General features: G+C 40.5%; 2 protein-coding genes across 8 annotated transcripts in view; one reads left to right on the top strand and one right to left on the bottom strand.

Moving 5' to 3' along the window:
- The first annotated feature begins 1,321 nt into the window (after positions 1 to 1,321).
- LOC119774890 lies at positions 1,322 to 15,809 on the top strand. The gene is made up of 8 exons (XM_038272609.1): positions 1,322 to 1,547; positions 1,762 to 1,979; positions 5,519 to 5,741; positions 9,579 to 9,664; positions 9,928 to 9,969; positions 10,075 to 10,258; positions 13,806 to 14,029; positions 14,723 to 15,809. Exons 1-8 carry the CDS (start codon positions 1,420 to 1,422, stop codon positions 14,920 to 14,922), a joined length of 1,305 nt encoding a protein of 434 aa, XP_038128537.1. The 5' UTR covers positions 1,322 to 1,419; the 3' UTR covers positions 14,923 to 15,809.
- The window catches only part of kat6b (K(lysine) acetyltransferase 6B), a 32,258-nt gene continuing 26,963 nt past the window's right edge, over positions 15,196 to 20,490 (bottom strand). For all 7 annotated transcript variants that reach the window (XM_038272678.1, XM_038272684.1, XM_038272683.1 and 4 more), the window contains one exon: positions 15,196 to 19,297. In XM_038272678.1, the coding sequence (XP_038128606.1) occupies positions 16,491 to 19,297 (2,807 nt within the window). In that variant the 3' untranslated portion in view covers positions 15,196 to 16,490. The remainder of the gene's footprint in view (positions 19,298 to 20,490) is intronic.

The raw sequence follows: 20,490 nt of genomic DNA, 5'->3' as shown, positions 1-20,490 counted from the left end.
AAATGAGAAAATGGAGCAGCGCATGAACCGAACGTAACACACGCAAATCGAACCAAGATAGTCGAACGGAACGGTTCGGACGGTTTTCATAAACCGTTCCATCCCTACAAAGCACATTTGTATTAAGTTATATCTACTCTGATACCCTTAAACAGAATCCAATCCCACTAGATGTCTTAACAAGTGATCTTTTTACCACAAGGACAGACTGCAGCATGTCGTCCGGTCTGCAGAGAAAGTGATTTGCCACAATTTTCCATCTCTCCAGGATCTGTACGCCTCCAGGACTCTGAGGCATGCAGGGAAGATTGTGACAAATTATTTCAGTCACTTCCCATCTTGTCTGCACCATCAACATCGAGTCAAATTTCTTGTAATTGTGGGGCGTGCTTCGGTAGAGCAGTGGTTAGCATGCATGATCCATGCAGAGAGGCTCTAGTCCTTTGCTGTCTCAAATATTAATATTGTCGTCTTTGTCTCTCCCCCTTTCCTGTCACCCTACTTTCCAATAACGAGTCACTAGTGCTACAAAAACCTAAAAAAACAAAACAAAACAAAAAATCCCTAGTAAGTGCGAACCTATTCTGGTTTTAGTAAAGTCAATCCATCGGTTTATAATCTGATCAGTGTTTATTCCTTAATGGCCTTTATAAGAGAAGATTAGGAAGCAAACATCATTATTAAGTCCAGGGAACACAGCTGACAGTTTGGGGAGAAAATAGTGGAGAATTTAAAAGCATGGTTAGTTTATCAAACATATATCGCATGATCTAAACACAAAGCACAATCCATCATCCATTAATGGGAAGAGTATGACTCCACTCTGAGGATTGAGATAAAAAGCTTTACTAAAGATTTAGGCAGGAGAGCCTTTGTTGTTCTGGACAAGCTACATAGATCCACTGTGCAGGAGGAAGATTTTTTGACAGGTCAACTATTATTTACCCCACAAATCTGGCATTTATCTTAAGTGTATGAGATCCTGGGCTCAATGATTCTAAAAAGGGGTTTTAAGCATGCAGATATTGTTTAGCAATGGTTAAGATGCCTTTTTCAAAGATAGTTTAGAAATTTATGTCCACAATTAGGATTGCTACTCCAAACTAAATGTTAACATTACCACGGTGAAGATGCAGCATGGCTTCTGGGATGATTATGAGAGTAATAAATAGCCCAACTGCCTCAGTTTAGCCTCTGGTATGTTCAGCTGTCAGTTTCCAGCAGGTTAAATACACTCGTTACTGTCTCAGACTCAAAACAGGGTACACGATTGCAAGCTTTCCAAGGACAGGAGTTGTAGCTATTTTTTGTGTTTGTTTCTAGACCACAATTGGAAATTCATCTATGTGTTTGGCGAATATTAATAGGAATTCAAACAGAGGTAATCATATACCAACAGTGAGGTGAGAAATAGCTGGTATGAGCTCAGAGGAGGAGTCAGCGGATCAGACACCACCCACCTACAGCCTGCTGGGCCTTCTGCTTAAGAACAGGCGTCCCACTGGAGCTGTCAACGAGGTCTGGCCCGACCTCTTCATCGGGAATGCGTAAGTGACATTCTCACTTTGGGGAATGTGCTGATCCGATTGTGAAGCTGTTTCTGCAAACAAATTGCATGTTTGACCAACTGATGGCACAAATATAGAAAAATATGTACATTTGAGTCACCAATGATGCATTTTTTCCAAACATATGCTGCCAGAGATGGCTGCAGGCGAGAAATAATCACAGTCCTTCCATCATCTCTGGTGCTATTTACAGGGTGACAGCTCGGGATAAGACACTGCTACAGAATCTGGGAATAACACATGTGGTGAATGCTGCAGATGGCCCTCAGCACATTGATACCGGTCCACATTTCTACAGAGACGCCAACATACAGTATCATGGAGTAGAAGCAGTAGACTGCAAAGGTTTTGACTTGAGCCCGTTCTTCTCAGAGACAGCTGATTTCATTTACGCAGCTCTGAGTCAGAAAGGTATGGTTCAGGCAAACTGCATTATGAAGGAGGTGCGAGGGTAACGCATGGAGCACAAATGTGATGTCTGCTTTATTTTGGGATCTCTAGCTAACTGATTTTTGTGTATAGATCATTTTAAGCCTTTTTTTCCACCATATCTGATATTTAAATCAATAAGAAAAGCAAGTTTATTAAAATGTTGCTGTTTAACTAAAAGTTCTCTAAAGGAGCAATAAGCAAATGTTTACCACTAGGTTGAGCTCTGTCTGTAGACCAAGACGGCTTTATCAAGCTAAAGAACATCACAAAATAGGTAAATTGGTTATATTAGTTGATAACTTTAATAATAATAATATGATCAATTTGACCGAAGAAATTCAGACTGACTACACATTATGTAGCTTGTAATATAACCTACTACTCCCTTTATTGAATTGATACATACTATACTATGACTCTTTTTAGCCTATTTCTGACATCATACTATACTATGACCCATTTTAGCCTATTTCTGACATCATACTATAATGTGAATCTTTTAGCCTATTTCTGACGTTGTACTATACTGACTCGTTTTTAGCCTATTTCTGACGTCATACTATACTGTGACTCATTTTAGCCTATTTCTCATATCATACTATACTATGACTCTTTTTAGCCTATTACTAATGTCACACTACACTATGACTCATTTTAGCCTACTACAATAGGCTAAAATGAGTCATAGTATAATATGATGTCAGAAATAGGCTAAAATGAGTCATAGTATAGTATGACATCAGAAATAGGCTAAAAAGAGTCATAGTATTAGTATTAGTATACTCTGTACAGAGGCAGTACTGATGACATCAGCACATGCTGCGGACACGAGGTACGGAGGCAGTAATGATGACATCAGCACATGCTGCAGACACGAGGTACGGAGGAAGTGCTGATGACATCACCACATGCTGCAGACACGAGGTACAGAGGCAGTACTGATGACATCACCACATACTGCAGTACTGTATGTGACGTAATGCTGTATTCTTGCCGTGTATAGTCAGAGTAGCTGGTTTTCAAGAATCAATGTCCCAAATATAAAATTAGATTTTTTTTAACACGCCAGGCTGCATAAAACAAAGCTAACTATCTTAGCTAGGCTCAGGCTACTCATTTTATATAACAGTAATGTTGGGTCCATTGCTGGTCAAACTATCCCACAATGGATATGGATGGCATTACATTGGAACCAAATTAGGAACGTCACCCTAACAAGGCGATTACACCAACAAAGGCAAACATTTGACTTCATGCTTCAAGCTAGCTCCAAGTCAAAATGGAGTTGGTTCTGCTCTTAAAGTGCGCTTCTCTTTGGAAACGCGAGGCCAATGTTAATCATATATATTAACCAGTGAGATAGTGTGTGGCTGCTTATAGTGCACATGATAATTCTATTCAATTTGAAATTTGTTGTCACTGTGTCAGCAAAAAGTGGTAGCGATGCAAATATGGTGGCCATTTTCATGGCAACAAAAATGCATAAAAAATACGCTAGTTCTTTATTTTTTGGTGTGAAATATCTGATGGATTTGCCCACCATAGTTCATTTTTTTGGAAGGGCGAGAACAATATCCGGGAACTTTGTACATTCTCTATATTGTTCTTGTGAATTGGAAAAGTGCTGTGGCTGAGTCTGATGACATTTCACGAGCGCATGAGAACGCACAAGTACACATATTGAGAAACTGGCATTGTTTTTGTTCTGTTCTTAATGAATAAATGTAGCACTCTTCAGGTGCTGCTATTGTACCAATGCATCTACCTTGTTGAATGGTTTATTCTGACATTTTGACATGAGAGACACCATGGACAAATAATGTGTTGTATGTGCTTGCCACTGAAATTATATCAAGCCAGCTATTTTTTCTTTTACCTTTAACAAGACGCCTTGCTTCGCTGTGAACAATCATCCTGTCACTCTGGGCAGACAGCAGCTTGAGGCTTTTGAGTTTGGGGTGCAAGAATATGGCCAGCTTCTTCAGGAGATGCAGTTGGAATTTTGTTAGAGTCAGAATTTTGAGGCATTTTTCATTAAATTATGACAGAGTCAAACTTGTCAGGTGATGGTGGCTGCAGGTGGCGTTTCAGACGGTCCAACCAGACAGTGGCTAGGTGAAATAACCAAGGTTTGGGATTCCTCCAAAGCTTTGGTAGCCATTTTTAATGGCAACAGAAATCCAACAATGTAACCCAGTGTCTCTTTACTGGGGTTACTTCTCCTCGCTCCTCTAGAAGTGTGCGGGCATCCTCATACTAAACTCTGATGGAGTCCAAAATTGCATACAAAGAGTTCCAGCACGTCTCCACGGATACTTTGCATGTTTTATTCAGATGATTCTGGAGGGGTTTCTGCTTAAAGTAGGCGACAGGTGATTTGTTGAAGTCGATCATAGCAGATACTTCTTCACTAAAGACGCCATAATGTCCAGGGTTTTCCTAGCGTGGTATACAGTACTGTGTTTAAAACATGTGATGCACAGCTGAGTCACGTAACAGTTCGAAGGGCTGCAGCTTGTTGATGCCTCTGTCAGTGATATTGAATGAGTTTAGATGAGAACTCAGCAAGATGGTATTTAAGCAATGCTTGCATCATGGCAGTTTGGCTGTTTTATAATGTGCTGTCCAATTCAGAGCTAAGATGTAAGTACTTGCTCCATTGGTTTACACTGTTTACACAGCTACAACCATTTCTAATTTAAAGCAACATATACATATATATATATATATATATATATATATATATATATATATATATATATATATATATATATATATATATATATATATATATATATATATAGGAAGATAGAGAAAAAGAACAACCAATGCATATATAATAACATCAGTGAAAAATACACAATATTATTCAATACAGGATATATTTAGATGCTGCCAAGGTTACTTGGCAGCAAACATCTGTAAACATCTGAATCCACAAACCTGTCTGAATATGTGTGAGTGCAGTTGTTTAAGCAAGGTTTCTCTATGAAAATTATCAACAGAAGTAGTGAAGAGCCTACAAAGAGTCTCTAAACATAAGCCAGAAACTGTGTGATGTGTTTTTGCTCAACCACCTGCAGATGTAGCTTCTGAGAGTTTTGCCCATATTTCTTTGCAAAAAAGCTTTAGTTTAGTGAGAACTAATATGAAGCTGTAGGATTTTTTTGTTTTTTCTTGTCATCAATTACTGAAACAACTTTAGCTGGGCTATAATACTTTATAAATATATGATTTTAACAACTGCTTTGTAGCTTAAACTGTTTTTTATAGGATTGATGTTCTACTGGAAGGTAAATCCAGCACCAGTGTTGAGTCTCATGCAATCTAAAGCACATTTTTTTATCTCGTTTTATGATCAACTTTTCACCATATACCATTATATGGTAATTTTGTGTTTTGTATGTTTTTTTTGTTTCATTGTGAAAAAATTGAAAAAAAGGTATTATTACTCACATTCCATACTCATACTTAACATATATAGAAAAACTATTTGTAGCTGTTATTTCTTTGTGCAGGTAAGGTGCTCGTCCACTGTGCAAGGGGAATCAGCCGCTCAGCAGCCCTTGTTTTGGCTTTCCTCATGATCAAAGCGGGTCTTACCCTGGTGGAAGCTGTGAAAGTTGTCTCCAGGAGCAGAAACATCCTCCCAAATATCGGATTTCTGAACCAGCTCCGTCAGCTGGACTCAATTTTAGCTTTGGAAAGAAAAAAAGACCTAACAAATGCAGATGGAGAAAGGTGTGGATGAAGGATAATCCCTCTTTTTCATAAATCCCCAGTATTTAAGGTCAAAATGGAATAGTTTCAGTCTAGATTTTCTGTCAACTTTTAATGTAACACAGTGTTTTTCATTACCTTTTTAAAAACCGTAATTACAAATGTGTGTAATTCATTATCAGAACTCTTACAGCTTTACAATCATAGCTATCAGATATATTGCTGATATATTGTTAATATATATTGATATATTAACAAAAAAATTAAATATCCTTACACTTTTTTTTGTCCACCACCTTTGTAAAATATTAATCCAATCAAAACCCTAAAGTTGAAAAGGTACACACAAAAAAAATAAAAATTGGTGTACTGTGTTTTGGACTCTCTTTCTCTAAACCTTACATATGGTAATGTATTTTATTGGGATTGTAGATTTTGTTCAACACAAAGGGCCGGATCTATCAAAGGTTTGCGTGTATAAAAACGTGAGCTATTTCACTGCGCACGCTAAAAAATGTACAAACTGTTCTATCAACAGCGTGCTAAAAGGATTTGGTCTTTAAAACGTGCTAAATAGCGCCTCTTATCCATTTAGTACTTTTTCTGCAATGAATATGCAATATGGGGCGTTTACACGCAAAAGTGCGTCTTGTGGGAGAAGAACATGTAAATATATTAATTTAGCACTCGCAAAGTGATTTATTAAACCTAAAAACAATTTTGCTAACGGTATCTGACTCTATATTTAACACGTTTCAAAAGAAGGTGCAAATGGTCTGTATGCGTAATTGCGCACACATGGCAGCGGTTATTGTCGCAAGAAGGAGACATCGAAATGAAGCAAGGAGACGCAGAGAACGCATTTTTTCACTCCGTGTGAATATTCTTGGAATGAACGAGGAAATGATCATCAAAACATGTCGTTTATCCAGCATTGCCATTTTGGAGCTGTTGGGGGAACTCCGAATGGATTTGGAGCCAGCCACAAGGAGGACCCACGCAATACCAGATATCACAAAACTCCTTGCAACGTTGCACTTTTTTGCATCTGGGTCATTCCAGCGTACGGTTGCAGCGAGAGCTGGGATCTCCCAATCTCGTTTTTCAGAAGTGCTGTCCGACGGGGTCGAGGTTCTCCCCCTGCGCCTGTGGAGCAACATGCCAATGCTGCGGGGATGCGTACGCGCAGTAATCTCATCCACAGTCACTTCTTGTGAGCCATTTGGTATGTGCATTTTTCTACAGGCCAATACAAAAAAAACTTTTTTTTTTTTTTTTTTGTTTTTTTTTTTTACTGCAGTGAAGTAGAAATTCAGCCACATACCACCTTAGGGAATAAAGGTTGCCAAAGTTTTTTCTTTATATATCACTGTAAGATTTAAATTTCTTAATGCACTAGTTTGTAGAAACTACAAACTACTTTGCGGCCAATCACAAAACGCGCAAAACCATCATTTAAATAGGGCGTCTCCAACAGTTTTGCACCTGCCACCAGTTACGCAATCGCTCTTGTTAAATCACCCGCAAACCATGGTTCAGCCCCTCGCGCAAAATTCCAGTTTGCGAGCGCAAATTACTGCACGCAAAATTGGATCTTGATAAATCCGGCCCAAAGTGGTGTGTAACTGTAAAATAAAATAAAAATACACATGGTTAAAGACATCTGCAAATAAATTCTAGAATTTCACTGCATACTGTAAGCTTGCTCCATGTTGGGGTATCTCTGCTAGCTTGATTATCAAGTTACTTTCTAAAAAATTCTATAGATCCTATATTTGTGGATTAGAATTTCTTTTTTTTTTTTCCTTTTTTTTTGGCTCTTGCTTTTGATGCTGTACAACTGAAGAGCTTTTTGCCAGTATTATGTTATCTTTTTAGACATTTGCTAACCATGTAAAGTTTCCTTTTTATACCTGGGAGCAGCTCATTAACATATCTAAAGCTGAAATACTTCAGCTACTTCGCAAGTACCAGCTGAGTTGAAAAGGAGGCACAGAGGAAACAAAGCAGGTTAAAGGAGAAGAGAGAAGCAGGAAATTCAAGTCATCTCTTTTATGAGTCAGTATGCTCAGTGCTTTCTGACATTAGGAACAAAGAGAGATTTAAAGAAGGCTGGAAGACCGACCGCTATAAAAGATCCTTCCTGCCTACATTTATCAATATCTGCAACAATTATTTAAAATTATTTAACAATTATTTTCAACAGAGCGCCACAGGAGGTCATTCCTGCCTGTGGATATCAAACTGTATAATTCATCTCCCTGACAGTCATTTAATTTAATTACTTATTTATTTATTTCTTTACTTCACTATGTGCAATAACAAGGTCATGTGCAATAATAGTAATTTGGTACTGAGCAGCATTGTAAATTGTAAAAAATGTCAATTGTATATACTGTAATCCTAATCTTATTTTATTCTTATATCTTATTTGTTCTTACAATCTTGTTTTTCTCTCTTCTGTGAAATGGTTGCAATGCAAGAAAATAATTTCCTGCAAGATTATTCAGATTATTTGAGAAAAGAGCTGATGAGTTACTACATTTAATTTCCCCTTAGGATTAATAAAGTATTTCCGAATTGATTGAATGGATTTATTTTGAGGCCTTTTATCCCCTAAATGAGCCAATCAACCAGCTGCCTTCAGAAAGTACACTATTAGTGAACGGTGTATGATTATCCCCTCTGTAACAACATAACCTCTTCACTAAACGCCATAAATGTTTGTTAGAAAACATTAATGATCAAACAGCATCAAGCAGACCAGGAGCTGCTACAGACAGATCAGAGAGAATGAATCTGAAAAGAGAAAGACTTTAGCACAACTGCAAACCTACCAAGGCAATGTTAGCTGCCTAAGTTTGACAGGCTGGAAATGGGGGACATATTGCCAGAGAAAAAGCCAAAGGTCTATGGTAACTCTAGAAAAAGCAATGAGATCCACTGTTCAGGTTTGAAAATCTAATTACAAAGAAATGTTATGCTCTACACATGTCTAACCTTTACTGAAGAAGTACAAGAAGAAAGCTATTGTTAAAATGGTTTTGTCATTGTCACGTTGATTTACTAATTACCTGCAAAGTTTGGTGACAAAAAAGGACGAAGAAAAAAGATCTTTAATTTGTCTGAGAAAATTTTCCCATGATGGATCTCAAATCTACACGTCTCTCCTTTAGGAATGGTTTCTAAAATACACCACCGTCAGTGTAAGCTGCCACGACCCCTCCTGCATTGAAACAACACAGAAACAGCTTATGCCTATAAATAAACAATGCTCCACTTCAGTATTCAATTCAGTCCAGTGAAGTACGGTTAAAGCTGTAAAATATCTAAAAAGGCTTGATGCAAGATGACAAAAAAAATATGCCATCCTTGTTCTGAGAGAGTATACAGATTCAGGTCAGACTTTGAAAAGAGAGATGAAAAGCTGAAGCCATCTTAATAAGAGATGCTCTTCGGAGCTCGCTGGGAGAAAGATGCTGTCAAAATAAAAGGAATTGGATATCACAGGTTTAATGATTTCACTGTCAGAATGAATGACGGTGGAATATGAAGATATGAGGAGGGAAAATAAAGGGGGCTTTATGGTGTGAAAACTCAGTCTGACATGTTAGCAGCTTCATCCCGCCATCCTGCAACGCAGCTATCGCCACGCTCCCACTTTCAGGGGCTCCCATTTAGATCTCTGAGCTGACCGTGCATATCATATAATGGGAAATCAAAGGCATGTGCCATCCCAGTGAAAAACCTCGTCTGTTGAACCGCTTGACACTTTTCAGTTCCAGCCTTAGAGGCTGTGGGAGATGCAGACCATCCTTAACGGATGTTGTAAGACTGCACTTACATGCTTTCTCCCAGCATCTTAAGACATGGAGAAAGGCTAAAGGAGACTGACACGATTTCAAGGAGCAAAGGCTCAGATGGCCCTGTTCACTCCACTGCATGTGGGTATACTCTGGCAAGCTCCGAGTTTGGATAAACACAGCTTGCTGCCAGCAGCTGAGATTAAAGTCCTGTGTTTAGATGTGGATGGCAGGGACTGGCTGGGTGGAAGCTTTCCCCCACAGGCAGGGAAGACATGGCAGCTAAGGTCAGGGGGCCCTGCCACATCACAGCCCTAAAAATATCCCCTGCATTTGATGCTCCGTCACAGAGAAGGTTACACAATCTGCACCCAGAACTATCCCTTCACATGTTCTGCTTCAAGCAAGCTGGCAGAGGGATGAAAACAAAGGTCCTCCATGTCTCGGTGAGTGGAGCTTGAGATGCACATTGAAGATAAAAAACAAAAAAAGGTTGCTTTTTTTTACGACTTTGGGCAGAGAAACCATGTGTGGAAGGGAGCCACTATGAGAAATGGCTTCATATAAGTCAAAGAGCGGATCAAAGATAAATGTTACAAAAGCAGCAGAGGAGTCCAGCGCAACGGAAGATTATGTCACACCTGGGGGCTACGAGCTGGAGAAAATCCTCAACCGTGGGAGCGTGGCTTACACTCATGTCAACAAGGTCTGGCCTAACGTCTACATCGGAGATGAGTGAGTAAAAAAAAAAGTCCCAGAAAGTCTAAAAATAGAAATAGTTGTGAAAAATTGTTTGCCCCTATAGATTTCTTTTGCTCTTGCTTTTATTTCGTCACACTTCAATATTTCAGGTCATTAAAGAAATTCAAATATCAAGTAAAGATAAAATGCCTATACAGGTGCTGGTCATAAAATTAGAATATCATGAAAAAGTAGATTGATTTCAGTAATTCCATTTAAAAAGTGAAACTTGTATATTATATTCATACATTACATACAAACTCATATATTTCAGATGTTTATTTTGTTTAATTTTGATGATTACAAATGACAACAAATGAAAATCTCAAATTCATCATATCAGAAAATTAGAATATTACTGAAGACCAATAAAAACAAAGGATTTATAGAAATGTTGGCCAACTGAAAAGTATGAACATGAAAAGTATGAGCATGTACAGCACTCAGTATTTAGTTGGGCCTCCTTTGGCCTGTATTACTGCAGCAATGCGGCGTGGCATGGAGTCGATCAGTCTGTGGCACTGCTCAGGTGTTATGATAGCCCAGGTTGCTCTAATAGTGGCTTTTAGCTCTTCTGAATTGTTGGGTCTGGTGTATTGCATCTTCTTCTTCACAATACCCCATAGATTTTCTATGGGGTTAAGGTCAGGAGAGTTTGCTGGCCAATTAAGAACAGGGATACCATGGTCCTTCAACCAGGTACTGGTAGCTTTGGCACTGTGTGCAGGTGCCAAGTCCTGTTGGAAAATGCAATCTGCATCTCCAAAAAGTTGGTCAGCTGCAGGAAGCATGAAGTGCTCTAAAACTTCCTGGTATGTGGCTGCGTTGACCCTGGACCTCAGAAAACACAATGGACCAACACCAGCAGATGACATGGCACCCCAAACCATCACTGACTGTGGAAACTTTACACTGGACTTCAAGCAACGTGGATGAAGTGCCTCTCTTCTTTTCCTCCAGACTCTGGGACCTTGATTTCCAAAGGAAATGCAAAATTTACTTTCATCAGAGAACATGACTTTGGACCACTCACCAGCAGTCCAGTCCTGTTTCTCTTTAGCCCAGGCAAGACGCTTCTGACGCTGTCTGTGGTTCAAGAGTGGCTTGACACAAGGAATGCGACAGCAGAAACCCATGTCTTTCATACGTCTGTGTGTGGTGGTTCTTGAAGCACTCACTCCAGCTGCAGTCCACTCTTTGTGAATCTCCCCCACATTTTTGAAGGGGTTTTGTTTCCCAATCCTCTCCAGGGTGCAGTTATCTCTCTTGCTTGTACACTTTTTTTGACCACATCTTTTCCTTCCCTTCGCCTCTCTATTAATGTGCTTGGACACTGAGCTCTGTGAACAGCCAGCCTCTTTAGCGATGACCTTTTGTGTCTTGCCCTCCTTGTGCAAGGTGTCGATGGTGGTCTTTTGGACAACTGTCAAGTCAGCAGTCTTCCCCATGATTGTGTAGCCTATAGAACTAGACTGAAAGACCATTTAAAGGCTTTTGCAGGTGGTTTGAGTTAATTAGCTGATTAGAGTGTGGCACCAGGGGCCATCAATTTTGAACCTTTTCACAATATTCTAATTTTCTGATATGATGAATTTGAGATTTTCATTTGTTGTCATTTGTAATCATCAAAATTAAACAAAATAAACATCTGAAATATATGAGTTTGTATGTAATGTATGAATATAATATACAAGTTTCACTTTTTAAATGGAATTACTGAAATCAATCTACTTTTTCATGATATTCTAATTTTATGACCAGCACCTGTATATAGAACAGTGTTTTCAAATGCCTTGAAAAGAAATAATTGAAATAAAGTCTTATCCTTCCTGAGCTGCTCAGAGGAGATCATCAACTGACGTTCTCCTTCAGGATTTCCTACTTGAGAGCAGAATTCATGGTTAAGTTAATAACAGCAACATGTCTAGGTCTTAAAGCAGCTATGCAGGGCCAGATCATCACACTATTATTACAACGTCTCATTGTCAGAATGGTATTCTTTTTTAAAGTTTCAACCTTGCCTACACAGAAAAAACGGATAAAAAAAATAATAGATAATTTACTAAAAAATAAGTTTATCTGCCCCAAAGCAATGTGGTCATTTGCACTGTTAATCTCCTCTGGCTATTTCCAAATATTGCAATTGGTAAGGACAGTTAAGCCAAAGTGGAAGTGCATTAACATTCACTATGATAAGTGTTGTGGAAATAGTGCAGACAGTAAGAGAGGAGGTAGGAAGAGGAATTAGGAAGTTTCCATAGATACCTCCCAACGTTCCTATCTGCAGAGTAGGAGATATACGGTTTTTCACAATCCCTTGTGTGACAGGACGTATAGAAACAGCCCACCTCACCAAGTTTAACAAAAATACCTTATTCCCTGATGTGTACACATGAAAATTTAATCTCCTTCATGTGTTTTAGCTTTTAAAATGGAGATCCAACTTTTGTTTTCGTAGTTCTTTTTTGGAAGGCTTTAATCCTGGTTTTGACTTGCATTGTCCGTGTGCGCTTGCATCCAGAAATTACATCTGTAAAGGTAAATGCTCCTTTCCTACCCAGGATAGTGGTTTGACTCTTGAAAGATGTGGAAAGGAGCTAAGAACAGGAGGTGGAGCTACAATTTGCCCAATTCAGGAGTCTCAGGTTAGATAAATGCGTATTTAAACATGCAGCGTCCCATATAAAATAAATATGCACTGAGCTAATACTTTCAGTCAAAAGGTATGCATTGCTAATTTAATTTGGTAAATAAGATGATCTGACAATAAAATTTGCATTTTTCCCTAAAAGAAAATAAAAATTCTGCACCTGAAATAAGATGATGGGGTTTTGTCATATTTTAAACAGAAATAATTTTATTCCATTGCCAAACTTTTCTACCTGCTTAAATCAAGGAAATAGACTCTTATTTCAAGAAAAATTGACAAGGTGATATTTATTATTTTTTGTTACAGTGTAATTAGTCCTCAGAAAACCATAGTAGTGTTTATTTTTTTTCTTGGATCTCTGCCCTGAAGCCATTTTTGTCCACTCTCTTTCTTGGTGTTGAAATATGAGTTTAAATGAGGCAGTGCTTTATATATTGTTCTGGGCACTCTTGTGAGCTGCTTGATGAATTCTCCATGTGCTCTTGGACAAATATGGCGTCACCTTTGAAGGTTCAGTAATGTTCTTAGTTTTCACTGCTGTGGTTCCCTGAATTCCAAAAACCCTAAAATCTTTCTTTACTTATAAATCACGGACTTTGTTTCTCATCTGTTCTTAAATTTCTACAGACCATTAGGGTATTGTTCGGCCTATTTCATCATGACAGAGAAATATTATTTCTTATTTTATAGGTCAGGTATAAATCAGTGCTTGCTGTGGCTCATGGATCAGAACCAAATAGATGTCTTTAACCTGATGATTAAATCACCATTCAGCAAAAGAGGGCCAATGTTATATTATCATAGAAAAAAAACAAAGCAAATACGTAAGGGGTAAACAATTTTTCACAGCACTAAAAGGTATTAAGAGCATGTTTTATTAACTTCCTGTAGACAGACTGCGAAGGACAAGTTTACCCTGAAGGGGCTGGGTATTACTCACATTTTGAATGCAGCAGAGGGAACGTGGAACAACGTGGACACTGGAGCGGATTACTACAGGGACATGGACGTTGTTTATTATGGCGTGGTGGCAGAAGACATCCCAACTTTTGACCTCAGCCAGTATTTCTTCTCTGCTGCAAAGTTCATTAAGGAGACTCTAGAAAATCCTCAGAGTAAGACTATTTCACCAGTTCTATTAAAGGTATAGTGGAGGATCATCAAAATAAGTGATCCTCCTTAATGTCAATCATCCTGGTTATATCTTTACATAAGGCCGACCTACGGCCACTTACCAGTGGTGAGTTTGACATAGTGGAAAATTCGCAAATCCTCTTTTGGAAAGCTTGTATGGGCGATGCAAACAGCAACTTAAAAAACAGAGCGTGCACGATGAGAAATGGGCTCCTGCATGCTCTCACATGCATTTAATAGGCATTCCCTCTTGGCTAGTGCATGTGCATTTTTGTTTTAAATTGGAGAGTGCTGGTCTTTTGAAAAATTCTTGAAAATCCTCCACTATACCTTTATAATATGCCTCCTTTTATCATAACATCAGTATTTTGCTCAACCTTTTGAACTTTTTTAGTGTATTACACAACCACATGCTTTAATGAATTTTATTGATTACTTGTGATAGACCAAAACAAATTGTACCTCCTCTCTTTACATTTATAAAGTGCTCCAACTTGTTTATAACGAGAAACCTAATCAGCCAAAATGAAACGTGAATGTTCAAGAGGCATTATTGCTTTTAAATAAGATTGTATATGTGAAGAAAGTAATGAAAATACTAGGAACAGCTCCCATCTTTAAAAAAAAAGAATTTTCTGCTACTTTACTGTTTTAATCGCTCTGTTTGTCTCCAGATAAACTGCTGGTGCATTGTGTGATGGGAAGAAGCAGATCTGCCACTCTCTTTCTCGCCTACCTGATGATCTATGAGAACATGACAGTTGTGGACGCCATCGAGCATGTAAAAAGACAGAGACGGATCATCCCTAACTGGGGCTTCCTGAAGCAGCTGAGGGAGCTGGATCAACAGCTCCTGGAGGGAAGAGGAGACTGATTCTGCTCAAGTCTAAAAAAAAAAATTTACTTCAAAAGTTAAAAGCAAAAATCTGAAACAAGCTAGAGACATATTCTTACATAAACTTTTTAAAGTAGGTTTTTCATGTCCTTGAATATAACTAAGCTTCTAAAAACCAAATCCTTGTACTGGAATTAAATATTCACCATATGTGGCTATGAATTTATTTTCACTGTTCTGGTCCAGATAAGTTTATTTTCTCCAAAAAAGTGGGATCTAAGCTATGCTTCTGATTAAAGGAGAACAATCAAGTACATGGTCAATCATAATTTATTCTTATGCTAAAATTTACAGCATTTTAAGTGACTGACAAAAGGAAAAAAAGTCATAAATACAAGAATGTCATTCTGTTCAATTTGTGTGCACATAGCCAGATATTTCCCCCCCTGTTCTTACCAGCAACTCTGTACAAGTACAAAGGCTACAAAAGAGCAATATTAACAAAAACACAAGTACAAGTTGCGTTTTACATGCGATCCATTAGCTTAGTTTGGTCTATTCACAGGCTCTATTCTTCTACAATTCGGTAAAATATAAATCCAATGCTTTATAAAGATAGAAAACAAATCTACACATGGAATGAAAACGTAGCTTTAAAGGCATTATGTAAAATATCGACTTTGGACTAGATTTATATCTGTATTGTTATTTCATCCTTATAATCATTTAGTTCTTTTAAAATTCTGCCACCCTTCGGGACACTTTGAAATGTTTTTGTTTTTAAGGGTACAAACACGGAGATATGCTTTATTTTTTGACAGAAATCAGTCTGTTTTATTAAACAGAAAGCTGCCTGGAGGAGATCTGTTACAAAAAGGCTTCAGAATTATACATACATCGCAATAAAACCTCTCAAACCAAACAGAGAAACAAGACTAAGTTTACATTTTTTTTACATTATTAGATTTAATAAAATATAGTTTCATCTTTCTCCCCGTGAAGGGAAACCTAATAAAGGCCATATATTTTTTTAAATGGCTTGCTATTAAGCACAACACTTGTACAGTACTACTCAATGCACTGTCACTAACAGAGACCGAAGCATGCTTTTTATCACTTTACAAAATAAGTACAATAATTTAAATATACAAAGGCATGAGTATAGTACAAACTAATTGTCAGCACTGTTAGACAGGTACACTGAACAGCCACTATTTCCACTCGCAGCAGGCGCATTAAATGGCTTCATTTGAGGCTGCTACACTGATGAAACTTCTACAACTGAGCTCCCAACCAGCCTGGTCTAAAGACACATCAGACACGCTAACACTAATTAAATAGATTTTCATCTTAATGATGTAAGGCTTCCCATCTGGAGGAACAAAAAATACTTTTTAAACGTTAGCTTTAAAAGTTACCTCACGGATGAAAGTTTTTGCATTCTTTACAAGTGCTGCTGCTGGTTTATTTTTATATTTTTTTTAAGTAACAAACATAAAAAAGGGACACCAAAAACAAAAACAAAAAGCAAGGCCTGATCAGTGCATTTTTTTTTAAAAACAGCCAAATGCACGGGAGGAGGAGAAGCAGCTCTGTCCTGTGGAGAGTTACCGCCTGATTAAGGGAGGACCTTTCAGGGACTGCTTGGACATGCCCGTGTTCATGTAACTATGGTGACCAGCTGGAGGGTACACCATGTTGCCATGTGGAGGAGCCTGCATGGACTGCTGGGGGTATGGCTGCGTTCCCATCATGCCCATCTGCATAGAGTACTGGGGTGACTGGTTCATATAGGCGTGGTTGCCATGGTAGCTGCTGTTCATCATGGGCTGGCTCATGCTGTAGCCGTTCATGGCGTTGAGGGAGGGCATGTTCATTGAGTTGACATTGTAACCCGGCGCGGGCATGATGTTCATGCTCATGTTCATACGCGGCATGGCCGCCAGCGTCCTGGGCGGCGCCTGCATGGCAACAGCCTGCGGCGTACGGGTATACATCTGATGCTGGTGGTTGTGGGAGAGCGGCGCCGACTTGGAGCGGGCCGAGATGTGGTTCTTTGACGTCATCTGGTGCACGCGCTGTGAACGGGAGATACCCATGTTGGGCTGCAGCATCATGGAGGATGGGGAGCTCAGGTTTGGGGGAGGAGTCATGGTGGCCTGCACCTGTGGGTTGGGGACTCTGTGAGGGGTCTGGGGTAAGGAGACCAAGCTGGAGTGCTGTGATGATAGCGACGGATTGTTTGCATACGAGGTGATGGGGTGTGAGGCTGCGTGGTTGAAGGGGAGGGAATGAGGGTGGTCGATGAAGGTGTTGGTGAACTGCTGCAGCTTGGCCAGGCTGAGGCCAGAGGACTGGGAATAATGTCCGCCGCCATACTCCCCCTGAGGGTTGATTCTCTCATAGAGGGCGAAGTTGGGGTTGCCAGACTCGGGGATGTCTGCCAGCTGCATGGTGGTGGTGAAGTTAGGGGGGATGGAGCACGGGGCCATGGGCGGCTGCTGCTGCTGCTGGCTGTGCAGGCCGTGCTGAGCGTGCTGATTGTGCTGGCTGATCTGATTGTGTTGCAGGCGGTGATTGTGATGGTGGCTGTGCTGGTTGTGTTGACTGAGCTGATTGTGAGGGGTGTGCTGATTGTGTTGGCTGTGTTGATTGTGTGGTGGGCCGTGCCTGCTGTGAGAGCTGTGTTGACTGTGTTGGCTGCGCTGGGTGTGTTGGCTGTGCTGGGAGTGCTGGGAGTTGCTGGGAGGCCTCTCTACCACCACGCAGCCCTGCGGCGACTTGACACCGCAGTGCGGCGGCGAGCTCAGGCTGTTCTGCTGAATCATTCCACAGCCGTTGGGGTTAACGGCGGCCATTTGCTGGCTCACGGCGCAGCTGCTCTGGGGCAGGCCGCTGGGGGGGATAGTGCCATACGAGCAGCTGTTCTGGGAGGGGCCGGCACCACAAATGCTTCCCCCCATGGTGGAGTCGTAGCTGCTGGGATTTTCGTAGTTCTCCGTGGTGCTTTCGATGCTACCGAGGTCACTGAATCCGCTGTCCACGACCTGCTGGGAGTGATCTGACACAGACGGTACGTCCATCATTGGGCTGGTCTCCATGTTGTGGAGTGAGGGCACCGATATGGCGCTGTGGTCAGGGCTTATTTGTGTATAGCCGCTTTCCAGGATCGAGACGGCTGGACTGTTGACGGAGCGTACTGACTGGCTGGGATGGGACTGAGCCGAGGACAGGGGGCTGCTGTGGTCTGACTGAGGGCAGTCGTCCAGGGAAGTGAGTTGAGGGCTCTGGGCCACATGGGCGTACGTCTGCAGATTCCTGCAGGGCTCCTGGCTCTCAGCGCAGTCCTGGAACACCGTCTCTCCCTCGCTTTCCTGCGTCAGAGACTGAACAGCTTGGACGGTCTCTGAGTCAAACTCTGTGCAGACAGGGGGATCCTCTCTCAGCACGGGGCTCAGCGTGGACCTTCCTGCGGGTGGGAGGGGTGGATGGTTTGAAGCAGGACTGGGCATGCCTTCTTCCTCAGACTCTGAGTCTGCTGGATTATCAGAGTCTGGAGGTGCTATGGAAGCAACTGCTGCTGCTTCAGGAGGCCGTGTTTCTACGGCCGTCTCTGTTATTGCATCCTGCAGCTTTTCTGTGGCACCAACCGGTACTTCTTCAACGCATGACTCTTTAGAAACCTGCTGACTCAGTTCACAGCTATCATCTTCTTTTGGATCTAAAAAAGTCTGGGGGACATTAGGTGAGTTTTTCGAACTCTGCTCTGACTCTTCCGCGCCACTCTGCACCACCTTCTTGCTGCGACTTTTATCTTCATCATCAGCATCCTCATCCTCTATCCGAGCTCTCTGCTCCTCTCCATACTTTTCCTCAGTATTGCTCTCTGCTGATGCAGCCTTCTCAGAACCGTCCTCCATAGCTTTGCCAGGAGAGCCCGGCTGACGCCCACTCTCCAGCTTCTCATCTCCTGTCGGTTCCGGTGAGTCAGTCCTTTCCAAAGGCTGTGGGGAGGGAGCCTCAACAGAAATAGCAGGTGAACACACTGGCGAAGCCACAGGTGATCCTTCAGGCGAGCTGGAAGTCTGGGAGCCGTGATCAGCAGGACTCGGGGGCTCCGAGTGGAGCCCTTCTTGCAGTAAAGCTGGACTGTCCAGAGATCGTCCTGCTTTTGTTTCCTCATCTCCGCTGAACGGCTCCTGGTCCAGTGTGTGCTTTGTTTCCTCGGTGCGAATGTGGTGCTGCTCTGCCTCCATAGGGGTTTCGGGCGGCGTGTAGAGGTTCAGCTTATAGCCCATCTTGCGTTCTTTTTTGTGCCTCCATTTAGGAGGACCACGTTTAACCCCCTTGGGCCAGCCTTTCTTCCGTTTAACTGGACGAGGTCTGCAGGGTCTCTTTGAGACAAGTTCAGCTCCTGGAAATTAAAATAAAAATATCTTTATTCTTCTGAACTCCAGGTAGAATAACATATTTACTGTACAGATGGAGAAAACAATATTGGCAAGTTGTGTATGAGGTATTAGAGTGACTTTGTAGTATTTTAGCCTCATTCTATAGAGAGCTGAAAAGAGGTAACCTTTGACCCGATTATATTTTAAAGGGAGGAAATAATACCTTGTTTAGGAATAAGTGTTTTTAACAAAATCATCAGTGGTATGGACGAAATTTTGATTTCAGAAGTGGGGATGATGCAAGTATTTTTTATTGTAACTATTATATATAACATCAGTGTGTTTTCTAGTAGTTCTTCTGTGATTTCCCCACTTTCTCTCTTTGCTTCTTCCATTTTCTCTTGCATCTCTGTTATCCCTCTCCTGACAAAATATATGAATGCATGTCATGAACTATTATTGGCTTGGAGATATAAAATCACATTTGTGAATTGTATTTTAATAATTATATTTAACAATAATACATTTTATTAGCACTTTTAATATAATTATTATACTCTGCAAGGTTATTGAAAGCTTTAAAATGAGGTGGATGATCTTGAAGTCAATATGCTGCTTTATGGAGCCAGTGAGGATGTTTTAGGAGGGGTGTTACACTCTTTGAATGTAACTTAAACTTTGACTTTTAAAGAAGTCTCATATGTCTTTCTTTCCTTTTTCAGACATCCTGACTACAAGTCTAAAAACCAAACACTCGCACATACATGAGACCAATTCAAAGATTTGTGTAAATTAATACACCTGATATAACAAGCCATCTAGATAACATGACCCAAGAGAGGAACAAATGCCTAATTTACAGCAGCAGACTCCCTCTCCATCTGTCGTCATTTGCAGAGCCACGTTTTTCCACAGGACCGTAACTCCTGGACTGTTTGTTATCTCAAAAATACAAAATGTACCAGAAAGCTGAGAAAAAAGGTTTGCGACCCTACAATTGTAATTTTGCAGAGTTAGGACCATGTCACCATGATGTTTGTAAAGTGTGTTTCTCAGGAGTGACGGCGGTGACAGCCAATCACACAAGAAAAGACAACAGGCCAATCAGTAGTTCTTGGGCGGTCTAAACTCATGCTAAAGAAGGCCGACTTGGTTTCCAAAGAAATATCTCAAAACTTGCAGTCATTTTCACAATGCTAACAAATTTCTCTACAAT

Source organism: Cyprinodon tularosa, unplaced genomic scaffold (assembly GCF_016077235.1).
Source record: "Cyprinodon tularosa strain WSP-4 unplaced genomic scaffold, ASM1607723v1 ctg84, whole genome shotgun sequence".
NCBI classification, from domain to species: domain Eukaryota; kingdom Metazoa; phylum Chordata; class Actinopteri; order Cyprinodontiformes; family Cyprinodontidae; genus Cyprinodon; species Cyprinodon tularosa.
Note: the sequence above shows the minus strand (reverse complement) of the source record. Positions and strands in the feature narration are given on the sequence as shown.

What these genes read in the sequence shown, in the direction of transcription:
- LOC119774890 (XM_038272609.1), top strand. Translation starts at nt 1,420, where the DNA reads ATGAGCTCAGAGGAGGAGTCAGCGGATCAGACACCACCCACCTACAGC. An exon ending in GACCTCTTCATCGGGAATGC is followed by an intron (nt 1,548 to 1,761) that starts GTAAGTGACATT and finishes TGCTATTTACAG; the next exon opens with GGTGACAGCTCGGGATAAGA. An exon ending in ACAAATGCAGATGGAGAAAG is followed by an intron (nt 5,742 to 9,578) that starts GTGTGGATGAAG and finishes GCTTTCTCCCAG; the next exon opens with CATCTTAAGACATGGAGAAA.